Raw genomic sequence first — 24,596 nt, forward strand, 5'->3', positions numbered from 1 at the left:
CCGTTGAGCCAGGAGTCTGGAAACCTGAGTTCCATACTGATCAGCAGGATTTAACCTTTCGAGACTCAGTTTCCTCAGCTGGACCTCGGCAAGGTCCCTTCCAGCTCTAAAGTTATATGAATCCATGATTTAAGCGCATAAGTGCAACCAGGAGGTATGTATTTCCTTAATCAGACAACACTAACAGCAGGGTTTCCCACCAACACCCAAGCCACCAGCAGTGCAAATAGAAACTGCACATTCCCCCAGAAAACACTAGAGAATCGACTGAAACAAAGATATGAAAACTCAGAGTGATTCTGGAAAACAAGCATAATATACTCTTAGCATACATAACAACCAATTAGAAGAGTTATACTAACATCAAAAAGTGTGAAACACCTAGGAATAAACTTAACTGGAAATATGCACAAGATGTACATGAAGAAAAGTTTAAAACGCTAATGAAAGACACAGAAAAATACATAAACCAACGAAAAGACATACTTATCTTGGACAGGAAGACTTAACAAAATAAAGATATTAATTCTCCCTAAGTTAATTAGAAATTTTAATATTATCCCAATAAAAATACCAACAAAGTGTTTTTTGAAAACTGAACAAGCTGATTCTAAAATTTATATGGAAAAATAAATAAGCAAAATAGTGATTAAATTCTTAGTTCTTTAAAGATTAATAAGAAGGGACTAACCCTCTAAATATGTTGCAAAGTATAATAGCCCAAGTTATTTGGTATCAAAGTGTGAATGAACAGATTATTCATACAGAATAGAAAAATCCAGAAATAGACCCAAATATATATAAAAATTTATATTAAATATATATCCACATAAGAATTTATACAAGGAGACATATACATATGAGAATCTATACATTTTTTAAATTCCCATTTTGAATCGGTGGGAGGTAAATGGATTATTCAGGAAATGATGCTGGGACAATTAGGTTGTTTTTTGGAAAAACATAAGGTTGAAAATACTCTACATGTTACAACAACCAAAAACAAAAATTCCAGATAGAAACAAAATGTAAACCTCAAAAGCAAAACCATAAAAGTACTAGAAGAAAACATGGGGTTTTAAAAATTAGTCTTAACAATGGAGAAGGCTTTCATAAATATTATACAAAACTTCAAAGCCATAAAAGATTGATAAATTGAATTACCTTAAAAAAAGAAAAGATCATCATGATTTTTTAAAAGTATAAACAAAGTCAAATGAAAAGCCAGGAATAAATATCTTTAAAATATATTTCAGACAAAGGGTTAATTTCCTTCATATGCAAAAAACTCAAATCAACCAGACCCATAACCCCATAGAAAAAACAGGTAAATAATATGAACAGAATTGGGCAGAGTTCACATAAAAGGAACTACACATGGCTCTTAACCATGGGAAAAGATGTTCAACCTCATTCACCACAGGATAAATGCAAAACAAAACTCAGAGATACAAAATTGACAAAGATCAGAATATTTGGTAATAACTGATTTGACTAACGGAAAACAGCTACCCTTGTACATCGCCTATGGCAGTGCAAAGTGGAACAACCTCTGTGAGAACAATTTGGCAATATCTATCAAAATTAAAACTAGAGCTGCCCCTTGACTCAGTGATGCCACTTCTAGAAACTCATCTCATAGGCAGATATATTTGCATATGAGTGAAATGACACAGATACGGGATAATAATTGCAGCATTGCTTAAATGGCAAAAGATTGGAAACAAATGTCTTCAATGGGACACTGAAGAAAAGATGAACTACCCAGATATGCTAAGTGAACAAAGCAAAATGCAAAGCAATGTGTATAGTATGCTACCACGTGTTTAAAAAAAAATCTGAACATACATACTTGTATATACTTGTACATGCATCGATAGTCAATGCATATAATCAATACAAGAAATAAGTTACATCTGGGAGAGAACTGAGTGGCTGGGCAACAGGAGTGAGAAGAGCAACTGTTTTTCACTGTATTCCAATTTGTAACTCTTGAATTTTGTACTATTCAAGACATTTTAATCAATGAAAAAGCAAAAAAAATGCAGATTCTTCAGCCTTACACAGGACTCACAGACTCACATTCTCTGGGGAAGGAGCCAGGGGCTCTGCATTTTTAACAAGCACCGTGTGCGATTCTCATGCACAAAGTTTGAGGAGCCCTGACAGACAGCATCATTAGTAATGCACACTTATCAAAATAATAATACCAACAGTGATGTAAGCAGTAATGAACACTTATTTAGTAAGATAAAGCTGAAGACACCACTGCCAAAATCTTGCACAAGTTTTCCTGAAAAAATTCTTTGGCACAACGAAGCATAGAAAGATTTTACACCACAACCAAGTATTCCTTGTTCGCTCTGGTGTTTAGTTTTAACCACTATTAATAACTTCACCAGCTTTTTATACTTTGCAAAATGCTTTACCCTAATCTTTGGAGCTAGACAAGAGCATAACAAGCTGTCCATGAAAAGGAGAAGTGACTTGCTCAAAGACAGTGCAGCACCTGCAAACTTAGTACTTTCCGGCCAACAACTATGCCCTACCTTACGTGCTCCAAAGAAACCTGTAAGTAGAAGAGACACACGTTTGCTAGGTTGCTTCCGTCTGGGCACAGCTGTGTTGCAAATCACAATTGTGTATTTCTGAGATGCTAGCAGAGAGAAAGGGCGTAGCCTCAACTCTCAGTTCCAGCTTCCCATCTGCGTTCTTCGATTTCTTCCCCTTTAAATTAAGATGACAAGACAATATGGTGGAGTGATTAAAGAGCACGTGCTCTGGAGCCAGACTGCCAGGGCTCACTCAACTCTGCTACTGTGTAATCTTGAGCAAGTTACTTAACTTCTCTGTAGACACATCTGTAAATGCAGATAGCACCACCTCATTCACTTGGGATGAGGATTAGATGAATCGATGTCTGTGCAGCACTCTGTATGGAAACTAGCACATAGTAAATGCTAAATAAATATTGGCTATTATTATTATTTCAGACCAGTCTTGGAGCGTTAAAGGAATAGAATTCTCAAAAATAAGAGTAAAACCCAGGGAAGGGGTAGAAAGACAGGGAGGAAAACTCTATGGTGGCTAACCAGAAGACACAGAAGGCAAGCAACAATGAAAAGTTGGTTGTTTCCGAGAAATAAAAAACCAACTACAAGATATTGAAGCAATGGGCCAAGCAAAGCAAAGCTGTTTTTTCCTTGTTCTGCGAACTGCTCAGCTGCCAGACATTTCCATTTTCCGGTCTGGGTCCGTATCGCTGCATAAGTTTTGTATCAGGGGCCCCAGACCAAGCAGGTTTGGCCTCAGCGGGTGGCAGCACCTCTTACCAAGCCCCTCTGTTCCTGAATGTGACCAGGACCCTCACCCTCTGTGGCCTGAGGCAACAGGAGGACTCGGCCTCCACAGATCAAAACCTGCGGTCAAAGGGGACCCGGAAGTGAGCTGGGAGACTCCGATCCCACCAGCCCCCCTGGTCGTGGAAGCATCTCAGGAGGCCCCTCAGACTCGGGGGACCCAGACCGGACCGCAGAGCCACCATCGCCTCACTGCACATAATCTGCATACGGGCTGTGGGCAGCAAGTGCAGGTGGAAGGGACCTTCGAGACCACGCCACTTGGTCTCTCTGTTTTACGGCTGCTATGGAGACCGAGCTCCAGGGAGAAGAAACAACGTGCCCAAAAGCTAGGGATATCTAGGTGATTATCCTACCACAGGGAACCCCTGATGTCTGAAATATAAGCCCTCCTACTAATTAAACATGATCTCATCTTTAATTGCTATATTTTAGCCATTTTTTAAATGTTCATTCTGTTTTTAAAAAAAAAAAGCCACCAAGCAAAATAACTCTCTCTCTAAATAGTGACATCAGCTGTGGAACAATCACTTCCCTGTGACAACCACTGAGCAAGAACAGTGAAGTCGCCGCTGTCCCGTGAGTGCCCAGTGCAGATTTGGGAAAGCCAGAGAGCACTTGGTGGGAGCGTGGTGACAGGCTCTGACGTAGAGGTTGACGTGCACCCGCACCATCCTAACTTTCCTTTAGAAGCTGTTTGGACTTATCGACCATAATTTATTTATCCAAAGTTTCTAAGAACTTATTAGGCGTTCAGCCTAATATCTTAGAGTGGACCCGACTGAAGACACCATGTGATTCCTCTCCTCTGCAGGCCCCGCAGACAGCTATCACCTTGTCCCTGCCCCCTGCCCCCTGCAGAGACCAGAGCAGCGGGGTCTGCTCAGAATCCAGCTCCAGCTACAGGGTCAGCCACACAGAATCCATCCCGAGGCCTCCACTGGCCAGAGCTGCAGGCACCAAACTTTTACACATGGACCCCGTTTTGAAAGATCTGGTCTAGCAAATTTATCATTTGTTTCTCATTTAAAATAATCAAACTCATATCTCACTACCTGTCAGAGAGATAACTAGCGTTGCCAAACTGACTTGCTATTTTAACCCAGAAACAAAACTCATTCTAAGCAGCTAGAGCTGCCTTATCCTGAATAAATGTTTGATCCCTGCTCCACCTTCCCACCCTCCACACACACACACCTATTGTTTCCCTTTCAGTCCAGGGGATCCGAAGACCCCGTGGACAATACCAGCACATAGAGAGAACTTAACACACCGAAGCCACCACACTGCCCAAAATTGAAAGCAGCCTGGAGTCTGGCATAGCCACCAAAGACTTGCTGTATTGCCCTCCCAGCAGCTAATTTATCTATGATCTGAAATGACATCAAATTTCCAAGGACTGGGGAAAACATTTCCCATGAGCAAGTTAATTTATTTGCAGGGGGAAATGAATGGCTCCCTTTGCTTTCCTGACCCTCCCATAGGCACCAGGAAACAACACGAAGTGACCCTGAAGAGAGACCCCAGACAGAGCCTTCAGTTATGTAAGATGGCCTAAAATCAGCCATGGGTGACAGAGGACATAAATTCCGCAGCCCACAGTAATGGGTCTGCGGGCTCTTTAAGCTGAGGTGCACCATCTATTTAAACGCACTCCTTAGTGAGGAATGACTTTTTTTTTGTATGTCATACTTTGGGGGAGGGGTGCTGAGATTGTGTATTTGAAACAAATTATCCAACTTCTCCTTTCTACAATCACAGGTGAGAAAGTCGCTGTTGAAAAGGCCCAGATTAGCGGAGTTCATTGTGTTAGCACAGGCTACAAGCAGCTCTCTCCCCCTCCTTCTGCCCCTTGTTAATTTATTTCGTGAAAGCTAAAATTCATTCCCCTTTGTGTTCTAACAAAAGAACAGGGGCTTTAGCAACCTAACGGCGTCTTAGGATTGGAAAGACCTCAACATTTGAGACCATGCCCAGAAAAAAGATCATTTGGAAGCCCCAATAAGAAAAATTCATTTTCCAATCAAAGCATATTAACTCTAACAACTCCCAACCCGCCAGAAAGTGCTAAAGTAACGAGAATCGTAAGAGGGAAGGAAATCAAGAGTAAGTGGGGATCATCATTTCCTTCTGCTGTCACACCAACCCTGTTCTATAAAACCATCAGCCAAACTCAGACTGGTACCTCTCAAGCATCCTCCCTCCATCTCAGCCACCCCTGGGCTAGGAGGGATGCCTCATTTCATTCTCCCCAGCCTTGGTCAAGAAGCACAGGTGAGCCAAGGAACATGAGACTCTCACAGACCATAAACTGCCAATACTCCACAGGGAGTAAGATATTCAAAACGCTCATCTGGTAGGAGCTCTGGCCACCCTCCTTCAAAGTCAAGTTAACACTTAACGCTAATTATAGCCAGGCACTTCCCCAGGCACTTCACATGGATTATCTCATTTAATCCCGAGTTACATGTTATTGACCTTATTTTACAGACGAGGAAAATGAGAGTTGGCTAACTGCCCAAGGTCACAGAGCCCATGCATGCAGAGCAGGGACTCGAAGGTGAGTGGTCTGACCCCAGACCCAGCTCTCTTAACCACTGATCTAGCCCGCCATATGATGTCAGGGCCCATGTGGGCTTGGGTGAATTCCCCAGACGCCCACCCCCCAGCCCTGAGTCTGACTTCCAACACCACCTCACCACAAAGGAAGGTTTCCCTCCTCTTAAAAGTTTCAGACTGGACCGATAGAATGGCTGTAAACAGTACATGAAAATAAGGCAAAAATCCCCCATGCTTAGGGAGCCAAAATGAAATGCCACCATTCTGTGTTGCGTGCGAAACAGCCTCCTGATTTCCTGAAATCCACCCACCAATGACGAAAAAGCAGAGATTGTTCAGATCACTTTATATCTTCTGGTGAGCATAAGGACTCCAGCCTCAGACAAGCTTTGAGACATCGTGGCACTTTGCAAAAGGGAGGACCAGAAAAGAAACCATTCTGTTTCTGGGTCACAGAGCATGTTTCATTCAGAGAGAGAGAGAAACTCTGGACTTTTTAAACGTTTATAAAGATTGATCCTAAACAGAATGCTTATAATCTCAGATAACGTCATATAATACTGGGTCCTTTTCACTCATAAAAATTGTCCCCAATGCAAACTGACAATGATAACGAACTCCATGTACCAACTTCAAACAAGCCAAGGTATAAAACAGCCCCAAAAGGAAAATTCATTGAAAGGAAGGCCATAAAGCAATTTGCAAACATCGCATGCACTTGTTTTATATGAATATCTATAGCCACATACAGTATCAAAATGAAACTGAAAGGGAAGGAACTCGCTGTACAGAAACAACACAATACCCTTTTTATTTTTAAAACTCTGGTGAAATAGTTTCCATAGGACATCCCATTAAAAAAAAAATTAATGTAAACCAACCTGCCTGTGGGTTAGTCACACTACAGAGACTTCATCATGGTGTGTACAGACGCCTAGAGTATTTACAAATGTTACCTGTTAGGTAGTAAAGCTTTGTTGCAAATTTCCAGCACATATTCCACAGTAAAATAAAGGGAGAATATTGGTGTTCTTGTATAAAAATTCTTAACAAATGGATAAAGGCAATTTTCCTGAGAGAAGATTTGTTCTTGAAATATTTTTCTTTTAACAATTGGAAATATAGAAATGGGATGTAGTTGTAAAAGAAGCATAAGAATGTCTAAGTTAACATTTTTCTTTTAAATTATTTAAGTACCATTAAGTTAAAATGTTTACATTCATTATAAAAAATGTTGTTAAATCTTATGCAAATGATTTAACACTGATTGCTGCAACGCAAATTGCACTTTTTAAAAAAATTATTGTATACATGGAAGAAAAATATCTTGTTTGCTACCCTGTTTACAAATTCCGACTGACTTCAGATCAGTCACACAATATGAACTTTGAGAAACATCAGTCACAGTGTACATTACAGCTATAACGCAGTCTTGCAAACCGAGTAATATTTTTGACAAGAGACCTCATGAACCGACTCAGCCTCCAGAAGTGTGTACCAAATGGCCTCAAATGGTCTTCTCCGTGAACGCATGTGAAATTTGGGTGTGGAAAAGGTATGAAGAAATTCTGGAATAACCAAAATCGATCAGAAGAAGCACGTGATTCGGGGCAATACACATAAAACCTTTTTTAAAAATCTCTCAATATTCTTTAGCCGGCAAGTCCCGGTTTCTGGGAGCGGCACAGCGGACACCACATCCTCTGGCAGACCCAGAGGCAGGCTGGCTGGAAGTGGCCGTGGCCAGGGAGCAGGCGACGTGCGTGGGCTGCACCGGCCCTTCCCAGAAGCTCCATCTTCTCTCTGGCTCTTCAGAGACAGCGGCTGGGTGGTAAGGCCGAGCGAGCCTCTTGGGAAACGCATCTCTTTCAAAATAAAGGCACGGAAATCACGCGTCAGAGGAATGTTCTGTCAGCATACTCGCCCCGGTCTGGACTGCTGGACAAAATCACCGCAGGTCGTGCGCCCTCCCGCTCCCCAGAGCCGGCTCAGGCCAGGGCGAGGGCGCACCAGGAATCCTGTCTCACCGAGGACGATGTGACTTCAGCCGGCGAGGCCAGGCTGACGCCAATGTACAGCCCGTCTTGACCTGAGTACTTGAGCTCGCTGTTCTCGGGATTGGTGCTCTCTCCCGGGCCAGACAGCACCGAGGCGCCCGCCTGGCAGAGGAGGGACAGACAGAAAGGGAAAGAGAATGGGAGAGACAGTTATCGATGACATTTGTCAGGTGGCCCACTTGGGCTAGGTAGACACAGGGGCTGGGCAGGGCAGCCTGGGAGAGCATGCCATTGACCTAAACCTGGCAATTTCAGCTCTTAGAAACATTCTCCTGTTAACCTGAGGACTCATGGCAGGAGCCATCCGGCATGATGGTAGGAAAGGGGAACTGGAGGAAGCCTATTTGTAAAAAGTACCCAACTCTCAGATCTCTGACAGTGAAACAAACCATACCACGCAGGTAAATAGGCCTTAATCATGCCCACACAATCTAATCATTTCAAAAGAGAAAATGCAGAACGCTGCGCGCGCACGCACACGCGCGCGCACACACACACACACACACACACAGAGCAGACCCACAAAGCTTAGCAGTTACGTCAAAATCTAAAAAGGAAAGCTACACAGTTCAACAAGGCCTGATAAATGAAATTTTTGAGCACTGACATCATGGAAAATTAACCCATGCATACACAGGTTTTAATATCTACCTCATTTACCTTAATTCTTTCCAAGAAGAACAGGCCCTGTTTGAAGCAGACCACATTATAAAGAAAATGCTAGCATCCTATATCTGTCATGATCTCAGCAATTATTTCTTGAAGCAAAAGGTCACCTCTCTCATTTCATTCATTCCTTCCATCCAAATGAAAAAGACCATATAGAAAACATGATATAATTTAGTAGAATCAAACCAAAATAACTAAAATCGTGTTTAGACTATGGTTTGAGAAAACAGTTGTATCTGACTTTTTAAAAAATCTAGCCATAATCACATACTTTTTAATGATGCCTTTTTCCTTCCAAAAGCTCAGAAGCCCATTATTTCTTCCAAGCTTTCAGGGTTCCATCCCATAAATTACTGGATACTTGTTTTTTGACACAGGTAGAACATTTTGTACTTTTCAAAGCATTCTTTTTTTACATACACAATCCCATTAAATCCCCAAAATATCCATTAGTCTGGCCGAGGTACATCCACTTCAGAGAAACAGGCTAAACTGAATGGAAGGTGTGCCGAGCCTCTGCGGCTCCTCTTGGGGGCCTGGAACTAAATGCCATGCTACTCTTTCCTGGAAAAAATCTGGTTTTCTCTCTAATCCTCACCCTAACCGCAGGAGGCTGGGCGGTGGGGCTTCAGGAGGTCTGACCTGTGACTTCCTGTCTGCCCATCCCAACTTCCTCCCAACCGGACAGACCAACCCAGCCACTCCATAGGTAACCAAGCCTTCTGTCTCCTAGCAAAATGAGGGGCTGTGAAAATCCAGCAACGACAGGACCCCCAACACACACTCAAACTTCTTTTTAAATAACACAAACTTAAAGACTTAAACCGAGGGTTTTAGGTGCATAAAAGAGCAAATTTCACAAAGTCCTTGAGCTGTCTAAATTTTTTGTTTCTTAAAGATTGGCACCTGAGCTAACAACTGTTGCCAATTTTTTTTCTTTTTTTTCTGCTTTGTCTCCCCAAAGCACCCTGGTACATAGCTGTATATTTTAGTTGTGGGTCCTTCTAGTTGTGGCATGTGGGAGGCTACCTCAACATGCCCTGATGAGCGGTGCCATGTCCACGCCCAGGATCCGAACCAGCAAAACCCTGGGACACCAAAGCAGAGCGCATGAACTTAACCACTAGGCCACGGGGCTGGCCCCTGAGTTGTCTAATATTTTAAATAGCTTCCTCTCAAAATTTTGAAATAGCTGAAGAATCCTGTCAAGCAAACTAAAGCTACTGATTTGGCTACACGTATAAATATGGTGATTAACTTTAGCCCTTAATTCCATAATTTCTACTACCCCTGAGGAAATAAACAAAAGGGTCATATTCAATTACAAAAGGAGCCATCATACAATTAGTAGGATGTGAGCTTCCTTATAAATGATTCCGGTCACACCCAACTTTGACTTGATCCACCTATTCCCTGGAAAGCGCATCTGCCATCTGCGTTTATCTGACGAAATCTGACTTCCCCACAGCAAGCGCTGTTTCATGGAATGAAGAGGGGCCTGCATTGGCCCAGGAAGCAGCCCACCTCGGACAGCCAGCAGTGCTGACATAACAGAGGGTCTGTCGTCACCACCACAAGTCAGCGACGAGAAACATTAGCAAGGTACCTATGAGAGCCAGGCATGGGGACGAGGAGCCCCAATGAGACAGTCGCTCGCTGGACGAGCTCCCAGGCTGCGAGGGGAGCCAGGATACATACACACTTGAAAATAAGACCGCTCAACTCCCCATCCTGCAGGATGAATGAGTGGCTGGGACAGGGAGGTGGAGCGAGAGGTCAAACAAGGAATCACAGAGGGGAAGGCTTGTGCGCAATGGCCATAGGCAGCCTGTACAGTGGGGACAGCTTTGGCTTTCAAACCCTGTCCTGGTGCAGCCACCTCCCCGAGCCTCCTCCTCAGTGACTGGCCCTGGTATTCCCTACCTCAAGTGTGGCCGCGACAATTAAATGACAATGTTTCGTTGTGACAATTAAATGACATAATGTTTGTAAAAGCATCCACATGAGGCCTTGCCATGTTAAACATTCCACGAAGGGAAGCTATTATCATTGGTGAGGAAAGGGTGTTCAAAACCAGAGGCACGCAGGGTGTGGGGAGGCCTGTTCGTAAAGCCAGCAAACGAGTCAAAGAGACAACACGGGCGAGGTAAACTGGAAGGCGTGACCTGAAACTTTCTGTGCCTCAGTTTCCTCACCTTTAAAATGGCAATAAGAAGAGGACCTATGTCGTAAGGTTGTCGCAAGAATTAAATTAGCTGATACCTGTAAAGCCCTTACAACAGCGTCTGACAGTAGTGAAGACTACAGAAGTGTACACTACTGTTAGTATTTTATTTTACTCTTAAGGTTAAGGAGCATGGACCTAATTTAATCCCCCCAATTCCATCCATGGGCCCAAGTGAGCGACTGCCATCACCCGGTGGAGCAGCAGTGGGAACTCATCCAGAGCTAAGGGACACCACCTCAACAAGGACTCCGTTCTAATTGTTACCAACAGCTCTTTGCGAAGAGAAAGCAAGGTGTGTCCACAGCCCTTCGAAAGGACACTGGTCCTTTCTCAAATAAGCCACATTAAAGAAATCTTAATACCTTGAATATTATTCTTACTCCTGAACAATAACCCCCAAAACCACCAGTTGAAAAACATATTTTCTTTTTCAGACAAAATTGTTAAGCTCTATGGCAGGCCAGGAGTCCTGCTGTCAAAGGGTGGGCAAATCCCAAATTATGAGTGATAAGCTCCTGAAAAAACAGTTCATTTGAAATATAAAGCAAGATCTGAATCTGTAAGAAAAAAACAGAACAACTACTTGTGCCCAAGGCTTGAGAACTTACTATTTTTAAAGGACAACACACTATTTAATCATGAAATACTGCGATGTAGAGCTTTTTTATATGTCAATAGTACCTCAATAAAAAGTTAATTAAAACTTTTATGCAACGATACATAATGATGAGATGTGATGACACCATGATGACCACGGTACCCTCATCCACGGCTGGTGGGGCTATTTTCTGGCACACGCCTTAGAAGGTAGTTCACAGAGCCATCAAGAATATTATATCCTACTTAGCTCTGTAATTTCACCTCTGGAAATGTCTTATAAGGAAAGAAATCAAAGGAAGGGAAAGGATCCACAGGGGAAGACATCATTGCAGGGTTCCTTATAATAGTGCAAACCATGGAAATAATCTAATGTCTAATGATACGGGGATGTTTGGAAAAGCAAGGGACATCCGCTCAGTGAGCTATTACGCAATTATTAAAAATAAGATCATGTAGCAAAATGGAAAAAAGCCCTATAATGCACTGTCAAGGGAAAACAGGACATAAATTCTAATAATCTCACGATTACAACTTACCCATGCACATGCAAAAGTATTTCAAGGGAACTTAGGAGCGGGTGGGGACAGGGGACCATCGGAGAGGGCCCAACCTATTAGCCATCTATACTTTTCTTTGACTATTTTCATTGAATGGCATAGTACAGTCTAACTTTGGGGAAGAGTAGAAGACATACATTAGCACTAGAAACATGAAACACAAGCACTCAATTGAGGGATGAGCCACCTGGTCGGAGTCATAAAGGAGCATGAAAAAACAGGAGGAATCAGAGTAACATAGGGAAGGGAGAATCAGAAGGGGCCCCCTGCACCCCTGAAGTCACCTCCATGCCACCTGGAGCAGGCTGGAGCCTGGCCAGCCATGCACAGGTGAAACATAGCTGTACAGAAGTTAAAACACCAAACACACTACATGGGTTCATTGGTGTAACCTGAGCTCTCGAAATCGGTATTCTAACTACAGAAGTCTGGGATCGGCACAACAACCTGTCTTGTCACGTCATTGCTCATCTTAAGGCTTTTCCTTCATTTGTGATATTCAAGAGCTACTTACTGAGAATCAGTCCAATTTGGGGAGAAAATCAGAGAAAATATGTGGACATAGTACACACACACACACAAATACAAGTATAAATTTCAATTGGTTAATATGTTTTCCCACATCTAGTTAAATCCTTCCAATGACTTTAGTTCAGATCACAGACACCTCAGAATAGCAAAACAGGCACTTCACTAAGCTAAACCAACCCAGACCAACAAACATCCCGGAATGAAAGTAAAAGACAGCACTCTGGAGTGCCCGCAGCGGGCGGCTGAGGCAGGCGGAGGTTCATGCTCTTTCCCTGATCAAAGTGCAATAAGAGGGTGGAGCAGAAATCTGTTCTGTGTTTCCATTCACAGCTTATCTGCCCTCCACCCTCCCACAGACAACTGAAAATGGAGGCACTTCCTGTTGAAAGAATGTGTTATCAGCACCAGACCCAGCCTGGGCTTAGCACTAATGCAGGCCCCGGGTAGGTGGGAGAGCGGCTGGGCTGGAAATCTCCCTCCTAAAGGAATTAATGACTTCAGGGACAACTCGGGCTGCTGCAGACCAGGACATGGAAAATATCCACTAACATGTGAAGTCAGCACAGTTCATCTTTAGATCACCCGAAGATTTTTCCTGTGAGAAGGAGCCTTTGCTCATTTTCAGACATATATCTGAAACGTCAAGGATTTCTGATTTGATAAAACCTCATAGCCAATGCCCAGCAGTGTCTGGCTCACAGTAGGCTCACCAACAATGTCAGTTCTCATTTCTTTCCTTTACTTCGAATATCCCATAATAGGCAGGCCCAGAGACAGCTTCCAAAGGGGATGCCCACTTGGGCGGCTCTGGAAAGAACATATCCGAGCAAAGGAAACCCTTAAAGGATGCGGTCCTTCCAGAAGAATAACATAGGTTCTCTGGCTTGTGAATTATAAACATGAATTTCATTTTTGAGGAAGAAAATCCAAAAGGAGTGGACACGGGTGTGCTCAGTCCTCCGTGCTGTAATCTCTCAATGCAGCCTCGATCCAAAGAAACGAAACCCTGCGGCCGGGGCAGACAGGGGTGAATGTGTGATCATTCCCAGAGCGGACTTTGACGAGGATCACACTGCCTCCCTTAGCGACAGCTCAGACTGGCGGCCCCTGCGGCCTCCCATCTGCCCTTCCTACACATCCAAGTCAGTCTCTGGTTGCAGCTTTTACTCGGGTGAGGGGAAGCCAGCCGTCCCTCGCTGCCAAAGCTCTCTTCTCTGCTTGTGTAACCTCTAGGTTAGACTCTTGCAGGGCCTTATAGCTGTGCCTTCCTCAGAAGAAAAACTAAAAACTGTGCAAGTGCCAACTAAGGAGAAACACTTTCAGATAAATTTTAACGTTCACTCTAAAAGCTATCGTCATTTCAGTCTGAATGGAGGTAACAAGACCAGACAGAAAAGCGACTCAATAGTACACACAGGTCTGTCTCCACCGGGACACATGAAAATCATCAATCACAACAAAACTCTCCCAATCTCCCACGACAGCTCAGTAAAGCAGGAGAATGCGAGCACCTTCTCTTACAAGAAGGGAGGGTGCTGGTCACCCAAGCTGATGACCTAACTCAGTTTTTAGCAGAATAATATTATAATAATTAGAAAAGTAATTTCTTATATTTTGTAACTTTGCAAACAAATTCCTTCCTGAGGAGCTCCCTGGCTGCCCCTCTGAAGCCCCCTGCCCCTCTGAGCCTGAGAAGGCCAGGTTATACCCACACCTGGAGATGCTGCCCTTTTCCAGGAGGAAGAACCATGCTACACACACAGTCTCCTCTGGGCAAAGGAGCAAATTGTTTTATGCATCTGCACACACTCCAACAGCAAGCATGCTGTGGTGAAGAAAGGCCTGGCTCAAAGTTTATAAGTACCGTGGGATTATCAGTAAAATGCTGATGTACAAATACAAATTGCAGGGGTGTAGGGTTTGTCCCACAACTCTAAGTGATAAGTATACTAAAGGAAAAGTTTATCTTCAAAATGAATCAAAATGGATGACTCTATTCCAGTCTTCAAATTAAGTGGTAAAGGCTCATGAGGCAAGATTTAAAACCTGGTGAATTATCATCATAACTTTTAAAGATTTTATTTTTTCTTGTTCTCCCCAAAGGCCCCTGGGTACATAGTTGTACACATTTTTAGTTGTGGGTCCTTCTAGTTGTGGCACGTGGGACACTGCCTCAGCATGGCTTGGTGAGCGGTGCTATGTCCGCGCCCAGGATCCAAACCTGCGAAACCCTGGGCTGCCGAAGCAGAGTGCACACGAACGTAACCACTTGGCCACGGGGCCAGCCGCTCATCTTAACTGTTAAAAACTGGCTTTTTAGGAGATTGGACGAGCATCTTAAAACTGGCCATCTCAATGAGAGAAAGCATACTGTGGTCCAAGAACCAAGCAGTATTTATAAGAAAGTATTATGAAAGTACTAAGTATCGTAAAGAATGAAAAATTGTTGCTGTTGGAGAAATAAACATTTTAAATATGGTTACTTCATTAATACAACAGCTCTACATCTCTAAATTCCCCCCATTAGGAAAGTAAGGATTTATTTCTAATGTCTTGGGATGAAAAAAATGCCATACAAATAGAGTACATCATTATTAACTTTCAAGATTATATTTAAGTAGCGCTATTCTTCTTGAGCCTCAAAGAGGTCTACAGGCATCTCCCACTTAGGCTACACAATACTCCTAAGGATCAGATGGTAGGAATTACTTCTCCCCTTTAGCAGAAGGAGACAAACAGAGGCTGTACAAAACCTTAGCAGCATGATACAGTCACACGTGGAGCGGGAGCTAGCGCCTGCCTGCCTGAATCTGTTTCCTTCCAGCCGCTAATCCATGAACCCCCAGAATAAACGTCAGACTATATTCAGGCTTCAGCACGAATCAAGCAACTAACTTTAACAAGAGCTTTATAATAAATATTTTAATAAGATAAAACGATGATTCTGGAGCATGTACCCCAGCTCTGGTGAAACCAAGCCACGCTATCAACTACCAAATCAGACAGCACACGGAATAAATCAGCATTTAAATGTTATCAGCTACTGACCTGGAACTGTTTACTCACAAGACTCCAACAGGACACTGAAATCAATACCTGTTGTTTATTTGTTCAAATCCTCCTTCAAACCTGAGGTCACGAAAATAATGCCTTTGTGCTCAGGCTCACAAACTCTGAGTACTGGGCTGGATATGACAGGTTGCTGAATTATGAATGATCACGTAAGCCAACACCTGTCTCTGGAGATGCTTCTTAAAATTATTAAAATTTCAGAGAAAATGAACAGGTAGGTCTAAGCGTGAACAGAGCTAACAGATTGGATTTTAATTCACATCCACTAGATCTTCATATTGCTAGTAACTCTTTTGGCAGCCACCCATGAAATGCATAATAAATTACTTTTGTTCCAGTAAAGGAATTCATTTTCTTCGAAGATTCATTTAGCAATAACATTTCAGAGCATTCTAAGCCAGATTTCTTAAATTTGGTCATGTTTTCCCGTAACATTATTTCATGTTTTGTGACAATTTTGTATATTCTTACAGAGGCAGGGAAAAAACTGCAAAGAATTTGTAATCTGCAAAGAAAAGTTGCATTCTGAGATGAAGCCTTCTAACCTGAGGCCAAAGGAAAAGGCGAATGACATACTGCCTGCACTTATTCTTGACCCAGAATTCTGGCTTTCAGATTGTGATAATGAGTCACTTATTAAACAAACCACAATCCTGTGATAAATTGGGTGGACATACATATTATAAACTATTTAAAGAGCAATACAGTTGTACTGTTTCCTAATATACATACAAAGTCATTGCATGTTAATGTAATACAATGTATTTCTAACTACTCCTTCTTACCATCCACCCCATGATACATGCACGAGCTTGTGCACACACACACACACACACACACACACACACCCCCACGAAAAGAAGAGGGACGTCTAGAAAAGGCCTTGAGATCAAAATGAAAGCACGCAAACTCCACACGCTTAAACATTCTCTGCCAGGGTGACGTGTGACTTTCACAGCGAAGGCCAATGTGGTCAGACAGGAACGTGAGTTATTAGAAGGGGCTGTGAAAGAGGAAAGAAAGGGAGCCTGGCACATAGGGAGCGTGAAGATAAAATGCCAACAAAATATTGATGTTCATGGCTTGCAGCAAGTGGCAAGTGGGATATTAATAACTGTGATGATTGGCCAACTCCCCGGGAGGGGTAGGAGACATCGGTTCCAGTCCCGGCTTCAACGTGGGCTTGTTTTGTGACCTGATGGAGTCGCTCCGAGTCCTGGTTTATAAATGAGGCAATAACAATACCTAGCTGCAACTCTCTCACAGACCCTTGTGGGAGATTAATGACTTTTTAACTCTTTTTTTATTCATTTAGAAAAAAGTACCTTGGACTATAAACTCTGGGGAAGAAATGGATACTTGCCTATTAAGAAACGCTTTCCAATGATTTCATAAAAATTAATTGAAGGCAATTTGAACATTCTGAAAAGTTCCAACTCACCTAGCACTCACTGTGTATGGATTTAAATCACACCATTAGAAAGATTTTTGTACTACTGCAACCTTGTATTTAATATTTTAAGAGAGCCTTTTGATAGTCACATTAGGTACATGGACAACAGCAAATTTTACCACTTATTATTTTTTCTATTACTCAATTAACATAGTCTTAGAAATATAATACATTCTATTAATTAGAATAATATTTAACAAGAGAATTTATACAATGTGACATATATTTTATCAAGAGCAAATCACTTCTCTGACATTACTTTCCCAAATGTTTCAGCGGGACAATATTTGAGGCTGAAATTATTCATCAAAATTAGTCAGATTTCTTTCAGAAAATGTTATTTCTTCTCTCTAAAGATTTCAATATCCCATATGCTATCGCATATTAATCTAGTATGCCGCAGTGATAACAACACTGAGTCCGCCTCTGCCAGCCCGGGTCCACATCCAAGCCCAGCCTCCTAATTTGATAGATAACCATGGGCCTGTTACTTACATTCTGAGTCTCACTCCCTCAAGTGGAAAATTGGAAATAAAAACACCTCATTTGTAGAGAGATAATTAGGAATAAAAAGAAAAAAACGTACATAAAACACCTGGAACATAAAAGGCACTTGATAGAAGCTGGCTTCCTGCCTTCCTGTGTCTACTACCTTATAAAGGAGAAAGTACGGGAAAGGAGAAATCATCCCAAAGCAATAGTACGGATGATGAAATGCAAGACTAATCCACTAATGCCTGGCTCTCAAGAGCCCTAAAGGCTCTCGTGGAAGATTCAAGAGAAGAGTGACGTGGTAATATTTTGTCCCGGCTCCAGCAGCCTCTTGAATCAGAGCTCTTCTTCACAGTCAAGTTCCTCTGAGTAAAAGCAACCCACACTGTATCTAAGTCTTATCTGAATGTACCTTTCAGCTATTTAACTGTTATAGGAATTGTTAATAAGAATGGAAACTATATTTTGTGACAATCTTAATGCCGTAGGTAAATCCAAAGCGACTCAATTACTTTGAGAAAAAGACAGAGGCGTATATTTGCCAATTAAAAAGTAACTACATGATTAAAGTGGTGTCTTCCAATTTTCACCACAGGATGAAATATTAACACATAAAATGAAAACTATAAAAATAATTTTATATCTTAACCTGTGATGTGCCTAACCTTTCTTCAGAAAGCCTTATAAAGACATCCAGATATCCTAACAGGTGTCAGTCCCTAATCACTGCCCTCACCTGCAAGCACTCAGGGGTGCGCATTAACTCTTTCAAACCACTTCCAGCACAAGATCCAGCACGACGCAGCTCAGAAGTACGTCTTCTGATAAAGTCACTGAATAAAGTTATCACCCAAGAGTAGCTACAGTAGGGAAACAGGTCTAGCCAGGCACAGAACGTCCCAGAAGAGTGAGTGAGGCAGGAACGAGACATTACATATTTAATAGCAAGAAAGAGACCAAAGACTGGGTAAGGCCACCAAAAAGCAGAGGCGAATCTGAGATGAGGTCCTTGTCTCCCTCTAAGGACATGTGCCTCTCCTTGTGAAGCTGTCTATCACCAACAACGAACCACAAAGGGAAGGAAACATATTTCCTATCAGTAACACACCATGCCTAATGTTTCCATCCGGAAGGTCACCAGACAGCTACCTCAAACCATCCTACACTGAGGAGCCCCGGGGACCGAAAAACTCAACATTGTAAGCCATGAGGTCAGCGGTCAGCGCACGTCACCAGCTCCGAGTAAGTATTTTTCCTTACTGATTGTGAGGGAAAACCCTGCTTGTGAAATGTACAAGTAGGAGCAGGCTAGCGTTTGTTTATATCAATTATCAAAATACTCCCAGTTAGGAATGTTTTAATTGTTGGACTCCAGCGTAGAGACAGGAACACATTTGTCACCGCCGTGGGGGTTAAATAAAGTCCATCAATTAGAAATGAAGGAGTTTGGGCCCTGCTTAAGGCTGACTTGATACTGACTTGAAACAGTTTCAAATATCTCCCTCCGCCGATTTTAGCAGTCTTATCTGCCTTTAGCTTCACACACCCTGCGCTCCAGCCACACGGAACTCCTAAAACCATGTCCCTGAAGCACTATAGACACCCATGCTCCTCTTCCCAGACACCTCTGTCCCAACTTTCCCTCTGCAAAACTCCCACACAACTAATTCAAGTTTCCTCTCCTCTCTGAATCCATTTCCAACTTTGCAGTCAGAATTCACTGCTCCCTCCTTCCAATGCCTAACGTACTTTGTCACTCATTTAAAGCACTTCCAGATCTGACCAGCACTAAGATCTGTCTATACCTGCCCCCCACCACTACCACCACTTTATGAACAATTTGGGGTCGGGGACCTTACTTTACTCAGTTGTAAACAGGGCCTCTCATAGCACAATGCTTCTTAAATGGAGCAACGACCACAGAGCAAGGGCCATCAGACCCAAGTCATCTCCATTTCAAGGCTGTACATTTAATGATGATTTCAACATTATCTTTGCAGGTTTAATGTAAACTTAAGTAGATTTTAATTTTTTTAAATAACTATTTTTTCTTTTTCTCCCCAAAGCCCCCTGGTACATAGCTGTGTATTTTTAGTTGTGCGTCCTTCCAGTTGTGGCATGTGGGACGCCGCCTCAGCGTGGCCGAACGGGCGGTACCATGTCCGCACCCAGGATTTGAAATGGTGAAACCCTGGCCACCAAAGGAAAGCGCACGAACTTAACCACTCGGCCACGGGGCCACTCCCTAAATAATTATTTATGGAATTATTTTTAGGCAGGCAAAATACGTTCAAGTGACTTCCTATTCTCAGACATTATCTTACTGCTAATCTCATCCCCAAATTAATCCTTCGTGTCCCAAAAGAAATTTAGGAAAATACCTTTTATCTACAAAAGTTGGCAACTGAGCTATAAAGTTTATATATATTGTATACATACTATGTAATATATATACACATATATATATAAAGAACCGTCTAATTTCACAAATTCTTAGTTACAAGTCATAGGAAGGATAGGACCATTTATAGACTACTTAAATCTTATTTGGGAATTGCTGAAATAGAATATATTATCGTATTTCCCTCCTAAGTAACAATAACAACAACAAACTTATAAAACAGTCAGTAAATGGAATTCAATGAAAGATTTAAGTATTTTTACAACCCACAGAGAATATAAATGCCAAAGAAAATCTGATCTATTTAGGTCAACTAAACCCAGATTTTTCAGTAAATCTACATGTGTGTATAAGAAAATTTCAGACAGAATGAAAGAATATATTTAGGAAATTTATCTTGAAGTTTAAAAGTCACAAAAATTAATCAATTGCCTATCAGAAATTAAGTTCAACCCATTTCTTAACAAACACAAAGAATTCCAAAGGAAGAAGACAGGCGTTAATGTAATACCAGGCTGCATGGCTTCAGGTCTTCCCGACCTCATACAGGAAACAAACTGCCCTCCCTCTACATCCAACACATACACACCACACATATGCACAGCTCACAACAAAGAGAAACCGAGTCATAAGGTAGCTGGGTCAGCAACCTGATGACCACCAGAAGGAACGTCTCCTTTTTTCCAGACAGACGTCTAGTCAAAACACAAACTAGCAACAAGTACATAAAGTTAAGACATGCAAATAAGTCAAAGAAACAAGGTTTCAGGGCAGTGCAAAAATGATTTTTGTGACACTCAGACACTTGTTCTAAAAGAATGCAGAAGAACGTGTGCTAAGAATCCTGTGTGCACCTTCCTTCCTGCTGGGCACTGAGACCTTGAGACCCACTCACAGCAGCAGACAACTAGGAGTGCCTCCCTCCAGGACACTCAGCTCCTGCCACGCTGGCTGCCACCACGTGACCATGCCCACAGGCAGGGCAGGAATATCAGGACTTAAAAGAAGCTGCTGGAAATGTCTACTGGCGATCTCCTACAGCTGAGTTCTCAGGAGAGGATTAAAACGAACAGTAAGTTTGACGTGGACCTCTGCAGCAGTCTTAGACTTCCCTGCTGTAACTCAGGATCATTAAGGAAAGGAGGATGAGCAGTTATGTTGCCACTTACATCTCTAAATGGAAGAACATGTGGGCCCCAGTTCCTGTCCTCCACTGGGAGAACGCCTAAGATTGCCCTTTGTTTGGTAGCTCCGTTGTTCCTTATTTAACTAGGATAACTCTGCACTACTAATTTCCACCACGTCAGTCACAGGGGCCACCGGAGATCAATGGGACAGACTCATCATCGGAGGTTTTAAACGCCGAGCCAACGAAGATGCTGTGTACTACGTGCCAGAGACAACCTCACTCTGTGGAGACGTTTTCCTCACCTACAGCACTCCACGAAATCCCATAAGCAGTCAGTCACAGCACCAGCTGCCCTCCAACATCGTAAACTGTGACCAAAATGGGAAAATGACACATCTTTGTCAACACAGCCGCCTTTCACAAATGCTTCTGCCAGCTGCTCACAGATAACTCCTCCAGCATGTTCTTCACAGCTCCTCAGCTGCCATGCTGGCCACGTGCACAAGACTCAGTGCACGCAGAGAAGGCTCTGTAAAGTGCTAAGGAACTAACAGGCACACACAGGGCACTCCTTGGTACTAACCCGGGAAAACCACTTGAGTCTACTACAGTGATTCTTGGAGGCGGACAGTTTCCAAAGGCAGCCAGCAGACAGGCTCTATCAAGTAGGCCTGGCTCCCCACAACAGCCACGTCAGCCAGGGGCTGATGGAGAATCCGTGATGGATTCGCCATGGGGAGGAAACCCTCAAACCCAGTGCCGAGTGCCTGCGGAGCCAGGAGGGCGGGCGATCCCCCTGCACACACAGCACACCGGGAAAAGCTGTCGGGAAGCATTCCTGAGACGGCCTGGGCCCCCAGAGCCGCCCGATTTTTCTGGAGCTCAGAGCTGGTTCTCGCGGAGGCTGCGTGGGCTACGGGAGTGATGGGGGCTCGTGTGGAACTGTTCTCAAACTATCCTCCAATCTCTAAACTCCTTGTTGCTTTGCCTCCTGGCCGCTAGGAGGGAAGTGAGCACTCCTCCGAAGGGCACTAGCCAGTGAGCCACCTAAAGCGTGCTGGGTCCCAGGTGAGAGGTGCCGGGACACCAGAGCAGCGGTCGGACAAGCTGCAGAACTCCCGAGGTCCCTCTCCCAGACAGGCCGAGGCAAGACCCCGTCGCTTCCTCCTCACCGTCCCTCCCCTGGAGGGCAACTGGTGGGACTTGCAAACAGCCAATTTTGAGATTTTACATCACAAAACCACGAGAGCAAAACGGACTCCACCCACGAAGGTTCCGAGTCCCCGAAGCCCATTGTCGGGCTGACATCTCTATTTCTGCGCCATTTATCATTCACATTTGGCTTTTGCCATGCTTAAGCTGGACTGTATCACCAACAAAACTGACTTGGAGCTGGCAGCCATCCTCACTTCAGCCAGAGAGACAGACACTGAGGCCAAAAACCTGGCTGCTCCCTCAGTGCTCTGGGAACCAGAACACTGCTTTGCCTCACTTAGCGACATAATCACTTCTGAGGACTCAGGGCATCATAAAGAATATTCCTAAATAATTTTGACCTTTCCATTTCCCCACAAGGAACTGTTCTATTTACCACTTTAGATCCTTAAAGATACGTCTAAGCCCCCTGTAAAAAACATCGTACACCAGAGCCCACCTTTATAAGGTCTAGCAACATTCTTTAACGCGTCTGCAACAAACAGAAACAACTGAAAGGCTTTTTGCCTTGTGAAACTCTGAACAAACTTCTTACTGCATTAAAGAAAAAGCCCAAAAGAATGTCAGAAGACAAAAAGAAACAGCAAATATAATTTTAAGCACAGTTTAAAACTGTTTTAAAATATTGAATTTTTGTTCGTTTAAGCCAGTACAAATACTACGGGATCAAACCCCCTCTGTGGTTGCCAAACCCTGGAAGGAAGACACCTCGGGGCGGCAGCTTCAACTCCACCTGAGGCGCTTGTTCAGAAACAGGAATTCCCAAGCCCCACCCCCAGAGACTCCGACTCAGAGAATCCAGGGTGGGGCCCAGGAATCTGCAGTATTTCAAAGTACCCCAAAGAGGGCAAAACTAAATGTTGAAAACAATTACTAAGTAAATTGGGATTTTAATGCTGGTGTCCCGTCCCAAACTCGTCTCACTGTAATCCTAAGAATGCCCAGGGAGCACGCGGTACAGTCTTGCTGCTCAGGCCCCGCCCTGAATCTCACTGAGGTCAAGGGTGAGACCTGGTCACTTTTAAAGAGCATTCTAGGTAAATCTGGGAAGCATTAGGATGGGAAAATGCTCTTCACTTGAGAAAAACTGAGTTTCAATCACAGCTTTGCAGACACTAACTCTGGGATCTTCACGAAGACCCTGGCATCCCAGTGCACAGAGGCATAAGTCGCTCACAAACCGAACTGCTCACAGGTTTGTTGAAAGGCTGAAATAAGCCTGGGCACAACTGGCGTGCATTCGAAGAAGGCAAGGCGCCCTAGCAAGAGGACAGCTGGAAGAAGGAAGATCAGCAAATACAGCAGCACAGGACATTATGATGAGCTTTGCTGGGGGTTGATAGTTAAAATAAAAGGAAGGAAGGAAGAACAGAAGAGCAGAGGAGAGAAAAAAGAAAGCAGGAGTTCATATGATAAGCAAAAGCCATTTAAATGTCACGGGCAGTGGGACACACGAAACCACGGAGCTGGTAGTTTTTCTGATCTACATCAGAAATACAAATATATAGCAACTCAGATAAAAACCTGGAAATAAAACAATTTGAAGTACTCCAAAGCAAAACTTCTTGCTTTTACTTGGGTTAATTTAACCATAAAAAAATGATATAGATCTTAATTAAGAGGTTTGTAAAGTACTTAAGTTTGTCATTTTATTGACATTGAAATGTAATTTCCTCTAAAAACTATTCTTAGGTATCAGCTAACTAAACTGAGCTGTTGGTTTAGATTATTGTACTAGCAGATAAGATAAAATTTGAGATAGTATACTAGAGATTAACCGACTAGTTTAGAAAGAGTGTCTACTGTTTTCACACTTACCCCTGAGGCTGTTGGTTGTGTTGTGGGGGAAGTATTTTTGCTGCAATCATCTGAGTTAGAAGAGGTGGAAGTTGGAGTCATAGGAACAGAATTATTGCTATTACCTGCAATAGTCAAAATTAACCTCATAAATATACATGTACTCTGCTCTTAAGGTTGGCATACTTTACAATCAAATAGCATTTTATTATATTTACCAGAGCAAGCCTTTGACTTATTTATGTTCTTAGGTTTTCGTTTCCTGGTTTGAATTCCCTCTTTTTTCATAGCAAGCGGTCGAGGCACCTAAAAAAAATGTTCACATAGGCCATGCCATAAGTTTAATAAATATTATACTGAAGAAAAAACAAACTTGAACCAACATCAGTACTGAAAGCCCTCATTTAAAAGAACTTGGCATAAATTTCAATCTGATTTTTATACACACTCAGTAGATTGCAACTGCACAGAGACTACG

At 42.9% G+C, this 24,596-nt stretch overlaps 1 protein-coding gene across 4 annotated transcripts in view; it reads right to left on the bottom strand.

Annotated features, from left to right (window-relative positions):
* Positions 1–795: 795 nt before the first annotated feature.
* The window catches only part of GATA6 (GATA binding protein 6), a 35,765-nt gene continuing 11,964 nt past the window's right edge, over positions 796–24,596 (bottom strand). For 3 of the 4 annotated variants that reach the window (XM_070627475.1, XM_070627476.1, XM_070627477.1), the window contains exons 5-8: positions 24,337–24,424; positions 24,140–24,243; positions 7,946–8,077; positions 796–7,783 (exon numbers count right to left, since the gene is read on the bottom strand). In XM_070627475.1, the coding sequence (XP_070483576.1) occupies positions 7,730–7,783; positions 7,946–8,077; positions 24,140–24,243; positions 24,337–24,424 (378 nt within the window). In that variant the 3' untranslated portion in view covers positions 796–7,729. Of the gene's footprint in view, positions 8,078–24,139; positions 24,244–24,336; positions 24,425–24,596 lie in introns of all 4 variants that reach the window. The other variant, XM_070627478.1, reaches the window with a different exon arrangement.

Source organism: Equus przewalskii, chromosome 7 (genome assembly GCF_037783145.1).
Source record: "Equus przewalskii isolate Varuska chromosome 7, EquPr2, whole genome shotgun sequence".
Classification (NCBI taxonomy): Eukaryota; Metazoa; Chordata; class Mammalia; order Perissodactyla; family Equidae; genus Equus; species Equus przewalskii.